The 15,907-nt window shown below is 39.7% G+C and overlaps 1 protein-coding gene across 7 annotated transcripts in view; it reads left to right on the forward strand.

Moving 5' to 3' along the window:
- Window positions 1–15,907, forward strand: part of LOC111151430 (tripartite motif containing 37) — a 141,823-nt gene that overhangs the window by 72,736 nt on the left and 53,180 nt on the right. For all 7 annotated transcript variants that reach the window (XM_022509433.1, XM_022509437.1, XM_022509434.1 and 4 more), the window contains one exon: window positions 9,857–9,942. In XM_022509433.1, coding sequence (XP_022365141.1) covers window positions 9,857–9,942 — 86 coding nt within the window. The remainder of the gene's footprint in view (window positions 1–9,856; window positions 9,943–15,907) is intronic.

The following is a 15,907-nucleotide window of genomic DNA, read 5'->3' on the forward strand; positions in this document are numbered from 1 at the left end:
CATTGAGTGCAGAGCCAGATGTGGTTGGTGCTGCATCTCAGGACCACTGAGATCATGACCCGAGCTGAAACCAAGAGTCATGCTGAAACCATTAGAGTCAGACACTTAACCGATTGTGCCACCCAGGCACCCCCTGTCATTCTCTTTTTTTGTGGTGTCTTTATCTGGTTTTGGTATCAGGGTAATGATGACCTCATAGAGTGAATTTGGAAGTTTTCCTTCCTTTGCTATTTTTGGAATAGTTTGAGAAGTATAGGTATATTAACTCTTTAAAATGTTTGATATAATTCACTTGTGAAGCCATTTGGTCCTAGGCTTTCGTTTGTTGGGAGGTTTTTTTTTTTTTTTTTAAGATTTTATTTATTTATTTGTCAGAGAGAGAAAGGGAGAGAGAGCAAGCGAGCATGGGCAGACAGAGTGGCAGGCAGAGGCAGAGGGGGAAGCAGGCTCCCTGCAGAGCAAGGAGCCCGAAATGGGACTCAATCCCACGCCACTGGGATCAGTGACCCGAGCTGAAGGCAGCTGCCCAAGCAACTGAGCCAACCAGGTGTCCCGGGAGTTTTCTTATTATGATTCAGTTTCTTGCTGATAATCAGTCTTCAAATTTTCTGTTTCTTTCTCTTTCAGTTTTGGTAGATTATATGTTTCTAGGAATTTATCCATTTCTTCTTGGTTGCTCAATTTGTTGGCATAGGGCTTTTCATAATATTCTCTTATAATTGTGTTTATGTGGTGTTTATTGTTATTTTTCTTCTCTCATTTGTAATTTTTTAATTTTATGTATGTGTGTATGTATGTATTTATTTTAAGTAGGCTCCGTGCCCAATGTGGGGCTTGAAGTGACGACCCGGGGATCAAGAGTTGGCATGAACTACCACTTGAACCAGCCAGTTGTCCCTTGTGATTTTATTTATTTGGGGCTTTTTTCTCTTGTTTTCTATGATTAGAGGTTTATGAATTTTATTGATTTTTTTTTTTTTTAAGAATTAGCTGCTCATTTCATTGATCTATTCTTTTTTAGTTTCTGTATAATTTATTTCTAATATTTATTATTTCTCTCCTTTCTTCTGGTTTTAAGTTTTGTTTGTTGTTCTTTTTCTAGCTCTTTTAGGTGTAAGGTTAGTTTGAGATTTTCCTTGCTTCTTGAGGTTGGTCTATTGCTATAAGCTTCTTCCTAGATCCGCTTTTGCTGTGTCCCAGAGGTTTTGAATTGTTGTGTTTTCATTTTCATTTGTTTCCATGAACTCTTTAGTTTTTTTTTTATTTCCTGCTTGATCCATTCATTGTTTAGTAGCATGTTAATCTCCATGTATTTGTGCTCATTCCAGATTTTTTCTTTCGGTTGACTTCAGGTTTCGTAGTGTTCTGGTCCGAAAAGATGCTTGCTATGACTTTGATCTTTTGGAATTTGTTGAGGCTTGTCTTGTGGTCTAGTATGTGATCTATTCTGGAGAATGTTCTGTGTGTACTTCACAAGAATATGTATTCTGTGTTTTAGGATGGAATGTTCTGATAAATCTTTTAAATCCCTCTTGTTCAGTGTGTCATTCAAGGCCATTGTTTCCTTGTTGATTTTCTGTCTGGATAATTTGTCCATTGATGGAAGTGGAGAGCTAAAGTCCTCTGCTGCTATGGTATTATTATCCATTAGTTTCTTTATTTGTTGCTAACTGTTTCATGTATTTAGGTGCTTTTTAATTTTTTTTTTTAAGATTTTATTTGTCAGAAAGAGAGAGAGAAAGCACACAAGCAGGCAGAGGTGGAGAGAGAGGCAGGCTCCCCGCCGAGCAAGGAGCCCGATACGGGACTCGATCCCAGGACCCCGGGATCATGACATGAACCAAAGGCAGTGGCTTAACCGACTGAGCCACCCAGGCGTCCCTATTTAGGTGCTTTTATGTTGGGTACATAAATATAACAGTTATATCTGCTTGCTGGCTTGTACCCTTTATTATATAGTGCCATTCTTTGTTTCTTATTACAGTTTTTGTCTTGTTCTTTATCAAGAAAGAGAGAAAAAGAGGGTGGGGGAACAGGAGGAGAGAAAGAGAATCTTAAGCAGACTCCACACCCAGGGCAGAGTCTGATGCAGGGCTCAGTGTCTCAACCTGGGGCTCCATCTCTTGACCCTGAGATCATGACCTGAGCCAAGATGAAGAGTCAGACCTTAACCAACTGAGCCACGTACAGTCTTTGTTTTAAAGTTTATTTTGTCCATTGCAAGGATTGCTACTCTGGTTTTCTTTTGACATCCATTTATATGATGAGTGTTTCTCCATTTCACTTTAAACATTTCTTTATTTATTTGAGAGATAGAGTGCAGGGGGAAGGTGCAGAGAGGGATGAAGGGATTTTTTAAGATTTTTTAAGATTTTATTTAGTTATTTGAGAGAGACAGACCATAGGCAAGGGAGTGAGGCAGAGGGAGAGGGAGAAGCAGACTCTCTGCTAAGTAGGGAGCCCAACATGGGGCTCTATCCCAGGACCCTGAGAACATGACCTGAACCAAAGGCAGACACTTAACCAACTGAGCCACCTAGGCATCCCTGGAGAGAGTCTTAAAAGGACTGTCTGCTGAGTGCAGAGCCTGATGTGAGGCTTGATCTCACAACTCTGAGATCATGACCTGAGCTGAAACCAAGAGTTGAACGTTTAACCAACTGCGTCACCCAGGTGCCCCTCCATCCCCACACATTTATGTATTTATTTATTTAGTTGTACCTTTTCCCCGCCAAGATTTTATTTATTTGACAGATAGAGATAGCGAGAGAGAGAGAGAGAGAGAGAGAGAGAGAGAGAGAGGAGAGGAGAAGCAGGCTTCCCACTGAGCAGGGAGCCCCATGTGGGACTCGATCCCAGGACCCTGAGATCATGACCTGAGCCAAAGGCAGCTGCTTAACCAATTGAACCACCCAAGCGCCCCATCCGCACACTTTAAATATGCAGGTGCCTAAAGTGAGTCCCTTGTAGGCAGCATATAGGTGGGTCTTTTTTTTAATCCATTCTGTCACCCTGTGTCTTTTGATTGTAGTGTTTAGTCCATTTATGTTTAAAGTAGTTATTGATAGTATATATTTGTTACCATTTTATTACTTGTTTTGTGGTTGTTTCTCAAGATTTTTTCTGATCTTGTCTTTTTGTAATGGTTTTCTGGTTTTCTTTAATGATATATTCGGATTTGTTTTCTTTGCATATTAACAGTTTTTGTGGTTACCATTAGGTTTGTATATAACATCTTCTGCCTATAGCAGTGTATATTAAGTTCATGGTCATTTAAGTTTGAACACATTCTTTACTCCTTCCCATTTTTTAGGTGTATGGTGTCATATTTTATCCTTTTGTGAGTTTCTTGACTGATTTTTTACAGAAATACTCATTTCTTTTTGCACACTTTTACTGTTATGTGTTGTATCACATAAATTCTTTTTTATTATTATTAAAATATAATGTATTATTTGTCTTGGGGGTGCAGCTCTGTGATTCATCAATTTTACACAATTCACAGGACTCACCATAGCATGTACCCTCCCTAATGAGAAATACTTACTTTTACTGCTCTTGTGTTTTCTAACTTTAGACTGTCACTTTCAGTCTTTCCATTTTACTCAGAGTCACCTTTAATATTTCTTGCAGGGCTACTTGTTATGAACTCCTTTAGTTTTTGTTTGTCTGAGAAACTCTTTATCTCTCCTTCTGTTCTGAATTCTTGATAATAGTATTTGGCCGCAGATTTTTCCCATTCAGTACTTGGAAGATATCTTGCCACTCCTTTCTGGCTTGGAAAGTTTCTGCTTAAGAATCTATTGATAGCCTTCTGGGGTTTCCTTCGTATAGAACTGTATGCTGCCTTTTTTTTTTTTATTTATTTGAGAGAAAGGGTGAGTGCATGAGCATGAAGAGGGGCAGAGGGAGAGAGAGAATGTCCAGGAGACTCCACACTGAGCCTGGAGCCCGACACTGGGCTGGATGACAGCAACCTGAGATCATGGCCTGAGCTGAAATGAGGGCTTGAGTGCTCAACCCACTGAGCCACCTAGGTTCCCCTTGGCTTATTGCTTTTAATATTTTTTTTATTACTGTATTTTGCCTTTTTTTCTTTTAAAATATTTATTTATTTATTTATTTATTTATTTAGGAAAGAGAGAGAAAGAAAGCACAAACAAGGGCAGCAGCAGGCAGAGGGAGAAGCAGGCTCCCCGCTGAACAAGGATGGTGATGCGTGATTCAGTCCCAGGACCCTGAGATCATGACCTGAGCCAAAGGCAGATGTTTATCCAACTGTGCCACCCACATGTCCCTGTATTTTGCCATTTCAATTATAATATGTCTTGGTGTGGATATGTTTCTGTTGATTTTGATGGGAGTTATCTATGCCCCTGGTTCTGGAAATCTGTTTCTTTCCCCCAGTTAGGGAAGTTTGTAGCTATTATTTCTTCAAATAAATTATCTGCTCCCTTTTCTCTATGTTGTTGTTCTGGGACTCCTGTAATACAGATGTAACTATGTTTGACTGAGTCACAGAAATCCCTAAGTCTGTTCTTGTTTTGCGTAATTATTTTTTCTCTTTTGTTAAGTTCTATTACTGTTTGTTACTCTTGTCTTTTAGGTCATTAATTCATTCTTTTGCTTCTTCCAGTCTATTCTTCATTCTGTCAGATTCTATCGGGAATGTTTCTCATTTAATTTACTGAGCTCTTTATCTCTGGTATGTTATTCCTTCTCTCTGAGTCAATGGTCTCACTGATGTCCTCCATTCTTTCCTCAAGTCCAGGAAGTATACATTGCTTTAAATTCTACAGCAGGCATGTTACTTATATTTGTTTGCTTAGATCTCTGGCTGTGTCATGTTCTTCTATTTAAGACAAATTCCACTGTCTTATCATTTTGTCTGTGTTTCTGTTTCTCTGTGTTAGGAAAGTCAGCTGTGTCTCCTGTTCTTGAGGGTAACGGCCTTGTGAACAAGAGGTCCTGCAGTGCCCTGCATTCTGGTGTCCTCTGTTCCCCAGGGCCTGGTGCTTTCATGAGTGTCTCCATTGTGTACTGCATGCACTCTACTGTTGTGTCATGGGTGCTTTCCTTCAGGCCAGTTGTCTGCAGATGCTTTCTTTGTCTGTTGTGGGTAGTGTTTGGTCCCTGGCCTGAATGTGCCATGTTTTAACTATGAATGTGGCATGGTTTAACTAGGTGTGCTCTTGTCTTCTTGTGAAATGAGACCTGTTGGCCACCATCACTGGAACCGAGGCTTGGCAAGACTCCATAGTCAGGAGGCATGGTGTGGGCAGGGCTTTGGGTTAGTCTGGGGGAGGGTGCTTGCACTGGGACTGAGGGAAGCATGACTGGGAAGAGTGGTTCTTCCAGAGCACTAGGGTAGGGGGTTTGCTGTAAGCAAGCGAGGTGGCAAGTGTTGGTGCTGCACTGGTTCCTGCAGGTAGCTTTCTATTTATGTTGAGGGGCTGGAGAAGGAAATGGCACCAGCCAGTTTCTTTGTTCCTAGAGGGGTCACTTAGTGAATGCTGCCTGTCTGGGACAGGCACCGAGGTGAGCAAATAACTTCCCCACCGTGTGCACCAGATACTCTTCAGATTGCTATTTCTATGCTGTATGTTCATGGGCTGTTTCCCTGCCTCCTCTCCTAAGAGTAGCCCCAGTGCCCTCTGGGCTATATCCCTGCCCAGCCTGCTGACCTTTAGAACTTTAGGCTTTAAGCGCACTGGTTGCAAGAAATCACAAAATTGGGCCCCCTCTCACTTTCTAAGTCATTTGCTATGAGGATGTCTTCCCCTGTGGGCTCCCCTGTTTGCTGGTCTGTTTCTCGCCCTTTTGTACAACTGTCACTCCCTCCCCATCACAGGGCCTTTTTCTCTCCCAAACTGCATCCCTGTACCTCCTACCTTTTTCTCTTCTCTTCTCTACCTTTAGTTGTAGACTTTGTTCTGCCAGTCTTCTGGTTGATCTCTAGGGTACTGAGAATAATTTGGTAGTTATCTAGTTGTATTCATGGGATAGGCAAACCTAGGATCCTCCAATTCTTCCACCATCTTCCTTTTAATTGCACTCTTGTCTTTTCTTCTTAAAGAGTATTTTGCAAAGCAGAAGTTTTTAATCTTCAATAATGTTTTATAGTTTTCAGAGTATATATTTAAAACCTTTTTTTACAGTCATAAGCATTGTATTATTTTTATACTATTGTAAGTGGAATTTTTAATTAACTTTTTTTAGAAATTCCCTTTTGGATTGTTCTTTGCAAGTATATGGAAGTACAGTTGATTTTTATATTCTGTAACCTTGCCAGTTCAGTTTTTAGTTCTAAGAGTTTTTTATTTGTTTATTTATTTGACAGCGATCACAAGTAGGCAGAGAGACAGGCAGAGAGAGAGGAAGGGAAGCAGGCTCTCTGCTCAGCATCTGCTCACTGATGCGGGGCTTGATCCTAGGACCCTGGGATCATGACCTGAGCCGAAGGTAGAGGCTTCAACCCACTGAGCCACCCAGGAGCTTCTAGTTCTCATAGTTTTTTAGTGAATTTTTAAAGTTTTTCTATATACAATCACTTCTGTAAACAGACTTAGTTTCACTTACTGGATGCTTTTTAAGATTTACTTATTTAGAGAGCATACTCGTGTGTGAATGGGGGGAGAGGGTGAGAGAGAATCTCAAGCAGACTGTGCTGAGCGCAGTCCCACGATCCTCAGATCATGATCTGAGTGGAAAATCACTTAACCTACTGAGCCACCCAGGTACCCCCTTACTAGATGCTTTTTATTTCTTGTCTAAGTTCACTGGCTAGCGTGTCCAGTAGAATGTTGAATAGAACCGGTGGGAGTGGACATCCTTGTCTTGTTCCTGATCTTAGAAATTACACCATTAAGTATGATGTTGGCTGTAGGTTTTCTGTAGGTACTCTTTATCTGGTTGAGGAAGTTCCCTTCTAGTCCTGGTTTGTTGAATGCTTTTATTATGAAAGTGTGTTGGATTTTGTCACATTATCTTTCTGTATCTATTCAGATGATTATGTAGTTTTCTTCATTCTATTAGCTTGATACATTTTATGCTATGTTATATGTTAATTGATTTTTGGATTTTAAACCAATGTTGCATTCCTGAGATAAATCCCATTCTGCCATGATGTGTAATTCTTTTTATCTTTTTCTGGATTCCATTTAAGAGTATTTTTTATGCTGTATATTTCTCTGTGGCTCTTTTTCAGCCTGCTTCCTCCTGCAGGGAAAATCTCAGAGCTCTGAAAACAAAGGTGTGCTAATTTCTCCCGTTTTAGTAGTAGTGGGGAGGAGTTAGAGACTGTACCCTGAGATCTTCTCAGCTTGTCTTCTCATGTCTAAGACCTCTGTTTATGAGTGAATTGGGGCATAGTCATTCAGGCCCCAGTATTCTCAGTATGCTATACCCAAGGTAGAGCCTTGGGTCTGAATGAAAGAAAGGTATCCCCGGGCTTGACTGCATTTACCTGACCTTAGTCTCAGCAACTGTTAGCTAGGGGCAAGATGAGAAATGCTGATGTTTTACCCCTCCTGGAAAATATAGCCCTTCTTTTGAGAGGCTGATGGTCTTGGCTTTACCGGTCTAGAGTGGAATTCCTGTATTACTGAATTAGAAGGAGAAGAAGCATCAAGTAGTCTGAGTTCTTGTTTAAGTACATCAGACTCACTGTGTTTACCACATGTTAGCACATTTTCTTGATGAGTTTTTTTCATTTGGTGTTTGCTCTTAGAACCATTTCCAGAGACTCTAGATGACTTTTTTATAAAAATAATTTTACCAGTGCCAATGGAGTGGGTCTGCAGAGTTCCTTAAGCTGGAAATTGACCTTGTGACTTCTTTAAATACCCGAAACTAGCACTGATTTATTGCTGTTCCATATAGTACCTTGTCATTACAATAAGGTAATAGAGGGACACCTGGCTGGCTCAGTTAGTTGAACATGGGACTCTTGATCTCAGGGCTGTGGGTTCGAGCTCCACACTAGGCATAGCACTTACTTTAAATAAATAAATAAACAAAAATTTTTCAATTAAAAATAAAAGAAGGTAATAGATACTTTGAAGACTATAGTAGGAGGCAACACCCTCTTTCTGAAATATCATTTTAAGAAAATATTTTAATGAGGGACACCTGGGTGGCTCAGTGGGTTGAGCCTCTGCCTTTGGCTCAGGTCATGATCTCGGGGTCGTGGGATCGAGCCCCGCATCAGGCTCCCTGCTCAGGGGGAGTCTGCTTCCTCCTCTCTCTCTGCCTGCCTCTCGGCCTACTTGTGACTTCTCTGTCAAATAAATAAATAAAATCTTAAAAAAAAAAAAAAGAAAATATTTTAATGAAACAAGATGGGATCGGGAGGGAGACAAACCATACGAGACTCTTAATCTCAGAAAACAAACTGAGGGTTGCTGGGGGGAGGGTATGGAGAGGGTGGTTGGGTTATGGACATTGGGGAGGGTATGTGATACAGTGACTGCTGTGAAATCTGTACGCCTGACAATTCACAAACCTGCACCCCTGGGACAAATAATACATTATATGTTAAAAAAAAATTTAAATAACAAAATGAGGAAACTGAGGCATGAGATTAGGAAACATGCCCAAGGTGGGGCACCTGGTGTGGCTTAGTGGGTTAAAGCCTCTGCCTTCGGCTCAGGTCACGATCCTAGGGTCCTGGGATCGAGTCCCACATCGGGCTCTCTACTCAGCGGGGAGCCTGCTTCCCCTTCTCTCTCTGCCTGCCTCTCTGCCTACCTGTGATCTCTGTCAAATAAACAAAATCTTTAAAAAAAAAAAAAAAACATGTCCAAGGTGATATGAATAGTCTGTGGTGAAGCTGTGGTTTGAACCAGGCAAGCTCATTCCAGAGATTGTGTTCCTACCTCTCCTTGTAAATGTTAGAATCATTTGGCCTAAATTACTTAGATTTAGATTTTAAAATACCATATTAATATTTGGATCAGAATTGTATTCAATGTAGAGATGATTTTAGGTAGAATCGACATCTTTGTAATATGAAACCATTCTACCCAAATACAGGGTAAGTCTTTTCATTCAAGAAAAAAAGAAAAGGAAAATATTTTAAGATTTTTACTTATTTGAGATAGAGAGGGAGCACAAGCCAGTGGGTGAGAGCAGAGGGAGAAGGAGAAGCAGACACCCCAGTGAGCAGGGAGCCTGATGTGGTGCTCCATCTCAGGATGCTGAGATTATGACCTGAGCTGAAGGCAGATGCTTAACTGACTGAACCACCCAGGTGCCCCAAGAAAATAGTATTTAATCATATTTAGTAATTTGATCTTTTATTTTTTTTAACCTTAAAATGTAGTTTTTAAGCCTAATTTCTTACCATTAAGTTCAAATTCTTTGAAGCTATAATTTCTTTTGCTTATAGTGGTTCTCAGATTTTCTATTTTAAAAACTAAATGTTGTCAACCTTAGTATTTTTAAAAGGTAGTTTGAACATGAACTTTACCCATACATGCAATGAAGACAAAAGTCTTTTTCCTCATTTTTGTACTGAGAAGTATATCCTCTCTTATTTCACAGGAGAAAGCTATGCACTATTGTTTTGTTTTAAGATTTTATTTATTTATTTAACAGAGAGAGACAGCTAGAGAGAGAGAACACATTCAGAGGGAGTGGGAGAGGGAGAAGCAGGCTCCCTGCTGAACAGGAAGCCTGATTCAGGGCTTAATCCCAGGACCCTGGGATCATGACCTGAGCCGAAGGCAGATGCTTAATGACTGAGCCATCCAGGTGCCACAGCTATGCACTACCATTAAAAAAAATTCATTGAGGTGTGACAGATAACGTTAATTGTCCTTACTCTATAGGAATGATGGGTTTTGTATATTCTTAGGTCTGGAGAAAATGATGTGGAATACAACAACATGGAATTAGAAGAGGGAGAACTTATGGAAGATGCAGCTGCTGCAGGACCACCAGGTACAGAGGCCAAGATGCACCAGCTTGCATCTTCTCTTTTCTCTAATTGTATCGTATTTTAATATATGGCAGCCACTGTTCTACATGGCCCGTGGTATTGGAAGTGCTATGTATACTCTGTATGTGTGTGTGTGTGTGTGTGTATCTGTCTGTATATATCTTAGAGTGTATTTGAAACAGTAATAATAGCTAACATTTGGTAAGTATTCTTATGTACCAGACATTGTGCAAAGGCACTTCATTTGTACCTTATCTCATTAACTTACCACATTCTGTAAGATAGATTTTAATATTATCTGCTTTTTATAGCCACAGATTGTAGAGAAATTAAGCAACTTGCTGTCATTCACAATTTAGTAAATGAAAGAGAGGGATTAGAGTTTTGGGTTTATCTAAATCCAAAACCCATGGTCTTCTCTATGATCGTACACTATCCTTTTATGATAAATGTCTTGTTTGTATATCTGACTATAGAATAATCTGAAAAGATTTATGGAATATGACTTAAAAAGGACCTCTTTTTAAAAAATATTCATCTATTAGAGAGAGTGTGTGTGCACATGCATGCAGTGCGAATGGGCAGAGGGAAAGGGAGAGAATCCCAAGCAGACTTCCCGCTGAGCACGGAGCTTGACATGGGGCCCAATCCCAATGATCCCGAGATTATGATCCAGCCGAAATCAAGAGTTAGCTGCTTAACCGACTGAGGCACCCAGGTGCCCCACAGAGGTCCTTTTGAGAGCTCATCTTATGCGTGGAGTAAACTTGGGATTTAATTGCCTAGATCACATACGTAGTTGTTGGTAGTAGAGCCAGACTAGAACTTCACATCATCTTTTTCTTGGAGTGGTTTTTTTTTTTTTTTTTTTTGCCAGACCACACTGCTTCTGCTCCTCTTGGGGTGAAGTGACTGAAATACTGTGTGTTTCTTTTGTGTTCTTGGATCTGTTTTTTTAAGATTTTATTTATTTATTTGACCGAGAGCAAGCACAAGTAGGAGGAGCAGCAGGCAGAGGGGAAGGAGAAGCAGGTTCCTTGCTGAGCAGCGAGCCTGATGAGGGGCTCGATCCTAGGACCCTGGGATCATGACCTGAGCCAAAGGCAGATGCTCAATCACTGAGCCACCCAGGCACCCCATGGTCCCATTTATTTAAACATGTAAATTCTTGGCTGGAGGAATTAAAAGCTAGCGTTGTACTGCTTCTACTTTATTGATGTTGCCCTTGGTACAAACACTGGCATATTGTGTAGCATGTTTGGATCACTGAAGATCTCTTAAACATTAGTTTTCAGCATTTCAACTTCCACCCGTACTTTGTACTCTACCTACTCCTCACTTTACTCTAGGTGATCTCCTTTATGCTTGTATTTCAATTGTCTATATATTGATTACTCTCCCAAGTTCTATCTCTAGCCTTTGTTTTTCTCATGACTTTCAGACCCATATAGCAGTCTGGTTTTGATGTTATTAGACTCAGCATCTCACAAATAGAAGTCATTATATTTTTATGCCATCCTGCCTGTCAGTAATAGCTTGTCATCTTAGTAGTTGATAGTATTGATAGTGTTATACATTCTTTATCTTTTCCTCTCGCTCAGACTCTGCCTTTAATACATTACCCAAATTGCTTCTCAGCCTTTTGGCTAAGGTCAAGTGTAATACATTACCCAAATCTGTTGATTCTGTCTCCTAAACAGTGCATGAATTCATTTGTTACTTCCCATTCCTATGCCATTCCTAGTCTAGGCCACTGTCTTTCAAAACAGCCCCCTGTCTGGATTCCTTGTATCCATTATTGTTCTTTTCCATTCTATCTCCCACAGCACGAGTTCAGTTGAGTTGTATTTTTCCTTCAAATTTGTATCTGTTCATGTCACTTTTTTTTTTTTTTAAGATTTTATTTATTTATTTGACAGAGACACAGTGAGAGAGGGAACATGAGCAGGGGGAATAGGAGAGGGAGAAGCAGGCTTCCTGCTGAGCAAGGAGCCTGACCTTGATGCGGGACTGAATCCCAGAACCCTGAGATCATGACTCAAGCTGAGGGGAGATGCTTAATGACTGAGCCACCTAGCTGCCCCTCACTTCTCTACTTTAAAATTCTTTATTGGATTCCATTTACTTTAGGATAAATCCAAACTTGCTAATGGTACAGAAGACCTTTCATATGGTGGCTCCTACTCACGTCTTTAGCTTTACCTGTCTTACACCCCCCTGTGTCATTTTTTTTAGCCTGGAGGAAAGAAATATGCTTCCCCTCAAATGTGCTTTCTGATATGTTCCTTCTATCTTCTCATGCTGGACATAGTCAACTCCTGTTTCTTCTTCAGTTTAGTTGTATTTTATTCCTGGAAGCCATTCTCAGTTGTGTGCCCTGCTTACCTTTTTCTGCTCTCTCAAATTAACCTATTAGATTATATGTTAATATTACAATTGCTTATTTAGCTGCCCATTTTCCCTTTTCTTGCTAAGCTCCGTGAAGCGCTGTGGCAAGAAATAATACTCATCTTGTTTGTTGATTATGGAAGGTCCATTTCAAGCCTGTTGTGATTCATATTTCAGAACCATACTATCATCTTAAGAATTATATCAATTAAGATGTTAAGTTGCCCATTAAATAGAAGATCTTTCTTACACGGAATCTAGGTATGAAGTAAAATAATATTTACTTAATTTCATTGCATACATTGTATTAAGTAAGGCTGTAACTCGAAATAATAATGATTCAGGTTCCTCCTCAGGAAATCCTTATTCAGTTGGTTTTTGTTTTGTTACAAGAGATCATTCTAAATAAAAAGTATCATTCTGTTTGTTTGTTTTTAAGATTTTATTTATTTATTTGACAGAGAAAGTGAGAAAGCACAAGCAGGGAGAGCAGCAAAGGGACAGGGAGAAGCCGGCTCCCCGCCGAGCAGGGAGCCCAATGTGGGGCTCAATCCCAGGATGCTGGGATCATGACCTGAGCCGAAGCCAGATACTTAACCACCTGAGCCACCCAGGCACCCGCAACAAGTATCATTCTAATCTAGAACATTAGCTAGTTGACCAATGAATAGGAAACATCTATTTTATATTTGCCTCGCATATGTGATTTATGAAACATCCTAAAACTTGAGAACTAAAAGATTCTAGCAATATAGCACACTTGTAAATTGACAGTGTGTAGGTTATTACAACATTTGTTACTTATTTCAGGTTAAAGTTTTTTTTAAGATTTTGTTTATTTGTTAGAGAGAACACAAGCAAGGGGAGTGGCAGGCAGAGGGAGAAGCAGGCTCTCTGCTGAGCAGGGAGCTCAGTGTGAGACTTGATCCCAGGACCCTAGGATCCTGATCTGAGTCAAAGGCAGATGCTTAACTGACTGAGCCACCTAGGCATCCCTCAGGTTAAGGATTTTTAAGGTGACTTAATCCAGTAATGTTTAATGAATGCCCACTAGCTATCAGGCATGGTGTTCCCCGGGATTATGAGATGAATGAGCATCATCCTCAAAATGAGCGTGTAGCACTAGTCATTAACAGACTTTGTGATTATAAATGTAAATACAGGGTGACTCCAAAAATAGAATAGCTTATTAGGAATGGGTGAAAAAGGCTTTCGAAAGGGAGTGATGCTTGATTTTGTTCTTGAAAGAAGAGCTAAGAGTTCATTAGAGGAACAGGGAAATAATGAGATGAGAGCAAAGGCATTCCAGGGAAAAGATACAGCATTGTTCTTTTTGGAAACTTCAAATAATTGAGTCTTTATATGGGGGCAGGCCGATGTGAGATTGGTAAGCAAGAAGCAGAATCAGATAATGGAAAGTCTCATCTGCTAGGTAAAGGATTTTGGGCTTTATTCTGTGGAGTCATTAAAGGTCTTTTTAAAAGACCCTTTAGAAATATGGTCAGATTTAGTTACCAAGTGGAAGATGGATTAAATGATAAGACCAGTTAGAAAACTGCTGAAATGTTTCAGGAGGGAAAATTATGAGGGCCTAAGATAAGGCAAGAGAAGTAAGGGTGGAGATGAAATTTGTTGAAAAATGTTCAATAGCAGAATTGAACTTGGGACTTGGGAATCCAACTTGAAGGGATGAATTTGGTGGATATGTGGGGATGATTCCTTAAGGTTTCTAGGTTAGGCTGTGCCCCCTTATATAAGATAGTCCAGGGGAAGAATATAATATATTTAGTTTGATCGGTGTTGATTTTGAGACCTGTGGGACATTCATGTATTGACCTCAGACTCATAATATCTAACTGCTTAGAAGATCTCAGGTGCGTAGTCTGTTCTAGAAAGATGCATTGATTTTTTTCTTTCAAAAACATAACTTTGAGGCATCTGTGTGGCTCAGTCGTTGGGCAGCTGCCTTCAGCTCGGGTTGTGATCCCGCGGTCCTGGGAGTGAGCCCCATGTTGGGCTCCGGGCTAGACCGAGAGCCTGCTTCTCCTTCTCCCTCTGCCTGCTGCTCTGCCTACTTGTGCTCTCTCTCTGTCAAACAAATAGATAAAATCTTTTAAAAAACAAAACTTTTATTAATCAGAATAAATTAAAAGTTTCTAAAACAGACAAACCATAAGAGACTCTTAATCTCACAACACAAATGGAGGATTGCCGGGGACAGGGGCCTAGGGAGAGGGTGGTTGGGTTATGGACATTGGGAAGGGTATGTGCTATGGTGAGTGCTGTGAAGTGTGTAAACCTGGTGATTCACAGACCTGTACCCCTGGGGCTAATAATACATTATGTGTTAATAAAAAAAATTAAATTAAAAAAGAGTTTCTAAAGCACTTTCTATAATGTATAAAAATCTTCTATAAATCAATAAGAAAAAGATAAGACTACCTCCTAGGGGAATAAAAAAAAAGGGACAAAAGACTGGAATAGACACCTCACAGAAGAATCATCCAGATGGCCAGTGCACATTTTAAAAAGTACTCAACCTCTTTTATCTGAGAAATGCAGATTGATGATGTGTCCCAGTGTGGATCTCCTGAGTTGATTTGTCTTACATAGAGTTTGTTGAGCTGAGCTTCTTAGATGTGTTAGATTAATATTTTTCATCATATGTTGGAAATTTTCAACCATTTTTCTTTCATCTGTATTTTTTCTCTTTGCTCTTCCGTGATTCCCATTATATGTATTTTGGTACATTTGATGAGATCCCACAGATCTCAGAGACTCTTCATTTTTCTTTATTATTTTAGGAAGTACCAAATAAAAATCTATTAAGATACCATTGTATACCCACTGTAGCAGGTAATATATAAAAATATTTTTTAAACTGGCAGTACTAAATGTTGCAAGCATGTAGAGAGATGGAAACTCTCATACCTTGCCATTGGGGATGAAAATTGGTACCACTTCTTTGGAAAATGGTTGGGCAATACGTGTTAAAATTGAACATACACACATACTTTTGTGTGAGGCAAGGCTTGCCAGTAGATTTTTACAAAAGTATCATTCTTTTTTAGGTGTTGTCTTTGTGTGTATGTATGTGTGTTTTTTAATTTAAGAAAAACAAATGTAATTTATAACAAAGATAAAGATGTGAAAAAGCTGATTTAGGACTAGACTGTGTAGAACCTTGAATGTCATGCTACTGCATACAGGCACTGTGATAAAATGAAGAATTTGGGTAGATCAGTTGGGGCTTGGTTCAGGAGGCAGGGAACCTGTCACTGATTCATTTGCTTTTTTATGAGGTGTTTTGTATTGTTTTCATGTGACCTTGCTTTCAAGAGCAATTTATCTACTTAGAATTTCAGTAGCTTTAAAGTAGCAGCTAAAAACTAGAAGCAACCCAAATTCTTTCCACATAGAATAAAGAAATGGGGATATATTCATATATTGGGATGCCACACAGTAATAATGAAAATGAATGAACTACATACAGCACTGTAGATGAATCTCGTGAATATAATGTTGAACAAAGAAGCAGGATATTAGAGCGCATACTGTATCATTTCATTTATATAAAGT

The sequence above is a fragment of the Enhydra lutris genome, unplaced genomic scaffold (assembly GCF_002288905.1).
Source record: "Enhydra lutris kenyoni isolate GAN:26980312 unplaced genomic scaffold, ASM228890v2 scaffoldscaffold26, whole genome shotgun sequence".
NCBI classification, from domain to species: Eukaryota; Metazoa; Chordata; class Mammalia; order Carnivora; family Mustelidae; genus Enhydra; species Enhydra lutris.